The sequence below is a fragment of the Penaeus vannamei genome, chromosome 16 (assembly GCF_042767895.1).
Source record: "Penaeus vannamei isolate JL-2024 chromosome 16, ASM4276789v1, whole genome shotgun sequence".
NCBI classification, from domain to species: domain Eukaryota; kingdom Metazoa; phylum Arthropoda; class Malacostraca; order Decapoda; family Penaeidae; genus Penaeus; species Penaeus vannamei.
In genome coordinates, this window is record NC_091564.1 from 1,874,203 (window position 1) to 1,883,891 (window position 9,689).

Sequence of the window (9,689 nt, forward strand, 5' to 3'; positions counted from 1 at the left end):
TTTTATATTACGAGAATGCTGTGATGGAGGAAAAAATGTGCTGGTGACTAAAGCAGAGGCCACAAGAAGTGATTTGATAAGACTAAAGGGGTTCCATAAACCTAAGAACTATGTAGAAGGTAGGGAAAAAACTAAAATAAATAAAAACACTGGTGTCAAGAAAGCACTAGAGTGGCTACTGGTAGCGAGACAGGGACCAAGATGGTGGTGGACTGTTTACCTTTGTTCCAGGGTTCAGGTAGCCTCTGAAAAACACAGAGAAAGGAGAAGTCAGAAATGGAATGGGCAATAGAATATAAATGATATACAGCGAGAATCAGCCTGTTTTAAACCCCTTAACTAATAATAAAAATATTAACCTTGGTGATATAGCAGGAACTATAACAGATTAATGTAAACACACAAAATGAATCAACTAAAATAACCTTAATATTAATGATATGAATCAAATAAATAAAATCTTAATGATAAAATGACACTACAGTATTGGAAATAGTTGTAGGAAGTAAAAAGTAATCTTATTGATAGTAGCAGTCATAATGATAGCAACAGCTCCAGTAAAACAATAGGTAAAGTAATAATAGTACAATAGTGGAAATTGTAGTAACAATGCTAGTAGTAGTTGCAGTTGTAGTAATAGTAGAAACAGTACTAGCACAAGTAGTAGTAACAGTACTAGCACAAGTAGTAGTAACAGTACTAGCACAAGTAGTAGTAACAGTACTAGCACAAGTAGTAGTAACAGTACTAGCACAAGTAGTAGTAACAGTACTAGCACAAGTAGTAGTAACAGTACTAGCACAAGTAGTAGTAACAGTACTAGCACAAGTAGTAGTAACAGTACTAGCACAAGTAGTAGTAACAGTACTAGCACAAGTAGTAGTAACAGTACTAGCACAAGTAGTAGTAACAGTACTAGCACAAGTAGTAGTAACAGTACTAGCACAAGTAGTAGTAACAGTACTAGCACAAGTAGTAGTAACAGTACTAGCACAAGTAGTAGTAACAGTACTAGCACAAGTAGTAGTAACAGTACTAGCACAAGTAGTAGTAACAGTACTAGCACAAGTAGTAGTAACAGTACTAGCACAAGTAGTAGTAACAGTACTAGCACAAGTAGTAGTAACAGTACTAGCACAAGTAGTAGTAACAGTACTAGCACAAGTAGTAGTAACAGTACTAGCACAAGTAGTAGTAACAGTACTAGCACAAGTAGTAGTAACAGTACTAGCACAAGTAGTAGTAACAGTACTAGCACAAGTAGTAGTAACAGTACTAGCACAAGTAGTAGTAACAGTACTAGCACAAGTAGTAGTAACAGTACTAGCACAAGTAGTAGTAACAGTACTAGCACAAGTAGTAGTAACAGTACTAGCACAAGTAGTAGTAACAGTACTAGCACAAGTAGTAGTAACAGTACTAGCACAAGTAGTAGTAACAGTACTAGCACAAGTAGTAGTAACAGTACTAGCACAAGTAGTAGTAACAGTACTAGCACAAGTAGTAGTAACAGTACTAGCACAAGTAGTAGTAACAGTGGTGGCAATAATAGTACCAGCTGTTGTAGCACCACCAGGACTATTCAACTTTCAAGTACTGGCATTTTTATTTGCATCACATTTACTACTACTAGTAACTAGTTCTGGAATGGATAAAAATCATTACAATAGGACAAGAATAAATGATAAAGAAATTATGAGATCAAAATAGGACATTTTCTGTAAGAGGAAAATAGGAGTTACAAAATAAAATAAAACAGGACAAAAATAACAGACTATTAGCATTAAAAAGAACCACAAAAAAACAAAATAAATACCAATACAAGGACTGAAATGAACAAAAATACTAAGGACGAACCAGTGACACTAATAGCTATATCATAAATAATGACAGTAATAACCTAGGCAATATAATCATCATTTAGGTAGTACTCCATTTAATTCAGGATTAGATGCTGATAGCAAAAGTTTGCAAAAAGGCTATGGTAATCATAGAAGTAAAGGTGGTAATCATGGTAATAGCAACGATAGAACAATAGTTGAAGTCTAAACTAAAATAATGATAAAATTTGAAACTGATGTTAATCTGTTCTAATCATCAAAATGAGAAAAGACTAATTTTAAGTCAGATATTAACTAATTTCATCAGTAAGTTATCCACACCTCTGAGTAACACACTTGTCACTACAAGTGTCTTTTAGCTAAAACATAGCCTAAATATAGCAGAAGGCTATGAATTTTGAATGCATTGAGCATTTGATAATTCTTAAATACCCAGTAATTTTTTTTTTTTTCAATCCAAGATCAAAATAACAATGACGACGATGATAATGATAAATGCTGAAGGACGACTTCATTATTCTTTTCAAATCAGGCTCACTCTCGCAGAATACTATAAGGACAGTACAGATTTACTTTGTGATGTGCTATAATTTTGAAGACAAGGCCAGAGAAAGTTTCACTTCAAGTATAATAAAAACAAGTAAATGGAGAAATATAGATAGCACAGTTTATGAGAAAGCCTGCACGACAGCAAAACAGAGGAAGCCTGTCATAGTGAAGTTTCTTTTTCCTGTTTCATAGACTGTATGTACTACAGAAAATGTGGAAAAAAGTTGGACTTGGAAAAATAATAATGATGATTGACACACTGTACAGAAGCAGACAGAAGGCTAGTTTTTGCACTTGAGTAATTGAAAATAAGATGCATTCAATGAGAACACTAAGGGACTTTGAAACCTCCATGTTGTGTGGGAGATGGTAAACACTTCAAAATTCATGAAAATAGGTACTAATTGCTGTAATAGTTGGGGGAAGTGTTCTTGAATTACAGTGCACTAAAAAAAATGGAATGTTAACTAGGCATTTGCAGACAATATCACGATACCTTTCCTCAAAACCATTGATATGCAGAGAGTGCATGTTGGAGAGGGTCTTGTTCCTATAAAATGGTCAATTTGTTGCTGCATAACAGTATTTACACATACTGTAAGCAACTTAGGAATTGGAAAACATTACATTGAATAATGCTCATATACATTTCATCCATTCATTAATAACTGGGAACACAATTCAAATATTGATAGAAAAACTGTTAAGACATGCAAAATCACGCCACACTTCAAAACCAATGAGTAAAAATTATATACATAGAGTGATATCTCAAGAATTACTTAACCATAAAAAGATTCAAAGATGCAAATATATTTCATAATACGGTCACAGCATCATGCTAAAATTCAGTTAACAAAACTTCATGCAAACTGGATTATATGTACACATGTATATGTACGCATAAATACTAATTATGTACACTAAAGTATTACAGTATGAACTGTATACACAAATCACAAATACATGTACAAATCAAGGGCACCTTCTCATGCTTCTCTGGTAATCAAGAAGAGGTCAACACAATAGTGTGAAACAATTGTCCATATCTTATTACATAATGACAACTCAAGTTTTATATATCTCTATACTGTTATACAATTTTAATATCAAATCTAAATTGATCATTGATTACACTCAAATATTCAAATTAATCTTCATCACTCATATCTAACAAACAGGTAACACAGTTTACATTTATTTACTTTTTTCTTTCAAGTTTCTGCAGTTTTAAGGACTGACATATCAACCTTTATTTCAAAATCAACATTACCAGATCATTAAATTGATGCAAGAAATTTTTATTTGGTATCAAGTGTATATACATAGTACCTAAAAATCAAAATCTCATTGGCAAGATGACTTAGCCAGCCTAGGTAAACTGACAAGAAATAATTTTTTCCAAAACCTATGTGGTTGCTTACTTCATAGAATACAAGGAAAGCATTTCATGCAATATCAAATTATAGCACATCTAAGAATTAGGTTGGCTGCTTGTTTTCCTAGAATCAGTGAATTAGTATTATGGAGATAAAGAACAGCATCAATCAACCTAGATGGGCTTCCTCACAGTTGGTCACAATGCCAGCATGATCACAAGAATAAGCTATGTACACCCAAGTGTGGAAGGCACATGGCCATGCATTTAGGATGGACAGGAACAAGATTCAATGAATGACAACCTTAGCCCTAGTTGTCTCAACATGAATATTTAAACCAGAATTCTGCCATTCATGGTATAAAAATAATGTCATTGACACAAGGGAATCTAAATCACTTTAAAAACTGAAGTAAATGGCAGTCTAGAACAAATTTCAGTAAAAATCATCAATGACCAATTAATTGATCTATGAATTCCAATAGTACATCAGTGTAAAGGTAGAGGGCATAGATCTATATAAAGGCATATATTAATCAGAAGTTCCTTTTTCTTATTTCATTAACAAGAATTTTGCATAATGTTGATGGGCATGTTTATAGCTAGTAATTTTATAGTAAATGGACTTCAGCTACATTCATGTGTGAATATTTTTGTCAATTGGTCCTAGACTGGCATGTCAGCTATGTTACTGTTAATGAAGTGAATAAAAATCGCACTTGTTATATGGTTAAAACCTTTGTGGGAGGTTATGCATAACATATATGCCATGTCCACTGATTTTGTTTACACAGATGGCTCCAAAAGTACTTAGTCATCAAGAAGTCTATCAACAGTTCTACTATCACATCTATTTAGCAATTACCTTGATTTTTATATATTTTTTTTTATTTGCATGAATAGCATTAAGAAGGGGGGGGGGGGAGAAAAAAATAAATAAATTGAGGATTGGGGATATCAGGCAAGGTTACGTTAAGCTTATCTAATCCTTGGTGGCTGTGTACTTGGGACAATTCACAAAAATGACAGGGCAGTGCATTTACCTTCATACAAAAGCTTAAACTTGCATTCAAAAGGCTAATAAGCGTAATCAATGCATTCTTACCAAGTAAAAGAAAAGCCAATAAGGGAGGTTTTAATGCAGGAATGTATGTGTACATACTGACTGTGCTAATGGCAATGTGTTTAGTATCTATGCTGTTGTGGTTAAGAGTGAGCAAAATGCACAGTAATAAACAGAAGAAAATTAAAGCAATATTGTAGCTGTAAAGTAGGTAAAGACCACTAAATGGTAGAACTGTAAATGGAAAGGTGTTGTCTGTAGGCTGGTAGGTCCAGGTAATGAGCCAGGTAAACAGCTAGTCAACACAAAGCCTAACATACACGTGGCAATGAAGCTTAAGAAGAAGAGATGGGTAAGGAGAGATGGAACAAATTGGTATTAGTAAGCAACAGTATCAAATCACAATGTATTATCAAGCTGTGAGTAGACATGGCAATCAACAGTAGCAGAGTGGAGTAGAAAAGTGATCTACTAATGAACAACTTATGAGAGAAGTACTTTAATCACACTTTCATGGTCTTCCTGCCCAGGTAAACAATATGTAATCAATTTTCTTTGACTTATTTATTTATTACACACCAAAAATACATACAAAAAAGTCCTGTATATTCTGTAGATGTTAGTGCACTTTAGAGATCTTAACAGATTACAAAAAATATTCAAAAGATTTATTATAAATACTTTAGTTCAAGTAAATGACTTAGTACACAACCATTTCTAACTTTGTAATAACCATGTGTGCCTATTTCTAGCTTTGCCCATTAGTGTGTGCAGCTTCTTTTTAAGTTTGCTCAGTAACAGTTGTTTCCCTATTTCTAGCTTTGGCCACATGTGTGAGCACACGCCTATTTCTAACCCTGGCCAAGCGTATGTGAGCGCATGCAAATTTTAAAGTTATACCACGAGTGTGTATGTGCACGCCTATTTCTAGCCTAGACCACGAGTGCGTATGCGCACGCCTATTTCTAGCCTAGACCACGAGTGCGTATGTGCACGCCTATTTCTAGCCTAGACCACGAGTGCGTATGCGCACGCCTATTTCTAGCCTAGACCAAGAGTGCGTATGTGCACGCCTATTTCTAGCCTAGACCAAGAGTGCGTATGTGCACGCCTATTTCTAGCCTAGACCACGAGTGCGTATGCGCACGCCCATTTCTAGCCTAGACCACGAGTGCATATGCACATGCCTATTTCTAGCCTAGACCACAAGTGCGTATGCGCATGTCTACTTCTAGCCTAGACCAAGAGTGCGTATGCGCACGCCTATTTCTAGCCTAGACCACGAGTGCGTATGCGCAAGCCTATTTCTAGCCTAGACCAAGAGTGCGTATGCACAAGCCTATTTCTAGCTTAGACCAAGAGTGCGTATGCACAAGCCTATTTCTAGCCTAGACCACGAGTGCGTATGCGCACGCCCATTTCTAGCCTAGACCACGAGTGCATATGCACATGCCTATTTCTAGCCTAGACCACGAGTGCATATGCACATGCCTATTTCTAGCCTAGACCACAAGTGCGTATGCGCACGCCTATTTCTAGCCTAGACCACGAGTGCGTATGCGCACGCCTATTTCTAGCCTAGACCACGAGTGCGTATGCGCACGCCTATTTCTAGCCTAGACCACAAGTGCATATGCGCACGCCTATTTCTAGCCTAGACCACGAGTGCATATGCGCACGCCTATTTCTAGCCTAGACCAAGAGTGCGTATATGCACGCCTATTTCTAGCCTAGACCAAGAGTGCGTATATGCACGCCTATTTCTAGCCTAGACCACGAGTGCGTATGCGCACGCCTAATTCTAGCCTAGACCAAGAGTGCGTATGCACACGTCTATTTCTAGCTTAGACCAAGAGTGCGTATGCACAAGCCTATTTCTAGCCTAGACCAAGAGTGCCTATGCGCAAGCCTATTTCTAGCCTAGACCAAGAGTGCCTATGCGCAAGCCTATTTCTAGCCTAGACCAAGAGTGCCTATGCGCAAGCCTATTTCTAGCCTAGACCAAGAGTGCGTATACGCACGCCCATTTCTAGCCTAGACCAAGAGTGCGTATAAGCAAGCCTATTTCTAGCCTAGACCAAGAGTGCCTATGCGCACGCCTATTTCTAGCCTAGACCAAGAGTGCCTATGCGCACGCCTATTTCTAGCCTAGACCAAGAGTGCCTATGCGCACGCCTATTTCTAGCCTAGACCACGAGTGCCTATGCGCACGCCTATTTCTAGCCTAGACCACGAGTGCCTATGTGCACGCCTATTTCTAGCCTAGACCAAGAGTGCCTATGCGCACGCCTATTAACTAGCCTAGACCAAGAGTGCCTATGCGCACGCCTATTTCTAGCCTAGACCACGAGTGCCTATGCGCACGCCTATTTCTAGCCTAGACCACGAGTGCGTATGCGCACGCCTATTTCTAGCCTAGACCACGAGGGCATATGCGCACGCCTTTTTCTAGCCTAGACCAAGAGTGCCTATGCACACGCCTTTTTCTAGCCTAGACCAAGAGTGCGTATGCGCACGCCTATTTCTAGCCTAGACCAAGAGTGCGTATGCGCACGCCTATTTCTAGCCTAGACCAAGAGTGCGTATGCGCACGCCTATTTCTAGCCTAGACCAAGAGTGCGTATGCACACGCCTATTTCTAGCCTAGACCACGAGTACATATCCGCACGCCTATTTCTAGCCTAGACCACGACCATGAGTGTGTACACACCTATTTCTATCTTTGCCCATTAGTGTGTACACACCCATTTCTATCTTTGCCCATTAGTGTGTACACCCATTTCTATCTTTGCCCATTAGTGTGTACACACCCATTTCTATCTTTGCCCATTAGTGTGTACACACCCATTTCTATCTTTGCCCATTAGTGTGTACACACCCATTTCTATCTTTGCCCATTAGTGTGTACACACCTATTTCTATCTGCCCATTAGTGTGTACACACCTATTTCTATCTTTGGCCATTAGTGTGTACACATCTATTTCTAGCTTTGGCCATTGGTGTTAACACACCAATTTTTAGCTTTGCCGACTAGTGTGCACTGCTATTTCAAGCCCTGCCCATTAGTGCACGAGTGACAACTCTACCTTTGCCCACTGGTGTGCAAACACCTATTTCAAACTCTGCCCATCAGTGCAATTATAATTTCTTTTTATTATATATATATATATATATATTTTTTTTTTCTTAAGCTCTGCCAATTTTTGTGCACATGCCTATTTCTAGCAGTACCATTAATATGTGTTTTTACTTTTCAGGTTTGCCCATTTGTTTGCAACTATTTCTATCTCGCAACTAGTGTGTGATATTTCTATTTCTGATCATTTGTGTTGTGAGGCTATTTCCATCTCAGCCCATTAGTGTGTGTGTTCTGCCCATTATTGCACAGATGCCTACTAGTGCGCACAACTATTTCTAGCTTTACCCATTAATGTTTGTTCCCCTATTTCTACCTTTGCCCTTTCGTATTCATGTGCCTATTTCTAGCTTTACCCATTATGGTGTGTACACACCTATGCCCATCAGGGTGTGTACACCTCCCTATTTCTACCTTTGCCCATCACGGTGTCTACACCTCCCTATTTCTACCTTTGCCCATCACGGTGTCTACACCTCCCTATTTCTACCTTTGCCCATCACGGTGTGTACACCTCCCTATTTCTACCTTTGCCCATCACGGTGTGTACACCTCCCTATTTCTACCTTTGCCCATCACGGTGTGTACACCTCCCTATTTCTACCTTTGCCCATCACGGTGTCTACACCTCCCTATTTCTACCTTTGCCCATCACGGTGTGTACACCTCCCTATTTCTACCTTTGCCCATCACGGTGTGTACACCTCCCTATTTCTACCTTTGCCCATCACGGTGTGTACACCTCCCTATTTCTACCTTTGCCCATCACGGTGTGTACACCTCCCTATTTCTACCTTTGCCCATCACGGTGTGTACACCTCCCTATTTCTACCTTTGCCCATCACGGTGTGTACACCTCCCTATTTCTACCTTTGCCCATCACGGTGTGTACACCTCCCTATTTCTACCTTTGCCCATCACGGTGTGTACACCTCCCTATTTCTACCTTTGCCCATCACGGTGTGTACACCTCCCTATTTCTACCTTTGCCCATCACGGTGTGTACACCTCCCTATTTCTACCTTTGCCCATCACGGTGTGTACACCTCCCTATTTCTACCTTTGCCCATCACGGTGTGTACACCTCCCTATTTCTACCTTTGCCCATCACGGTGTGTACACCTCCCTATTTCTACCTTTGCCCATCACGGTGTGTACACCTCCCTATTTCTACCTTTGCCCATCACGGTGTGTACACCTCCCTATTTCTACCTTTGCCCATCACGGTGTGTACACCTCCCTATTTCTACCTTTGCCCATCACGGTGTGTACACCTCCCTATTTCTACCTTTGCCCATCACGGTGTGTACACCTCCCTATTTCTACCTTTGCCCATCACGGTGTGTACACCTCCCTATTTCTACCTTTGCCCATCACGGTGTGTACACCTCCCTATTTCTACCTTTGCCCATCACGGTGTGTACACCTCCCTATTTCTACCTTTGCCCATCACGGTGTGTACACCTCCCTATTTTTACCTTTGCCCATCACGGTGTGTACACCTCCCTATTTTTACCTTTGCCCATCATGGTGTGTACACCCTATTTCTACCTTTGCCAATCATTACAGTGTGTACACACCTATTTCTACCTTTGCCAATCATTACAGTGTGTACACACCTATTTCTACCTTTGCCAATCATTACAGTATGTACACACCCATTTCTACCTTTGCCCATCACAGATGTACACACCCATTTCTACCTTTGCCCATCACGGTGT

General features: G+C 39.4%; 1 protein-coding gene across 14 annotated transcripts in view; it reads right to left on the minus strand.

The window, feature by feature from the left end:
- heph (polypyrimidine tract-binding protein 1 heph) overlaps positions 1-9,689 on the minus strand; it is a 153,205-nt gene that overhangs the window by 133,016 nt on the left and 10,500 nt on the right. For 12 of the 14 annotated variants that reach the window (XM_070131051.1, XM_070131040.1, XM_070131038.1 and 9 more), the window contains exon 3: positions 221-245. The exons of 1 other annotated variant lie outside the window; for it this stretch is intronic. In XM_070131051.1, coding sequence (XP_069987152.1) covers positions 221-245 — 25 coding nt within the window. Of the gene's footprint in view, positions 1-220; positions 246-9,689 lie in introns of those variants that run through there. One more of the 14 variants, XM_070131018.1, reaches the window with a different exon arrangement.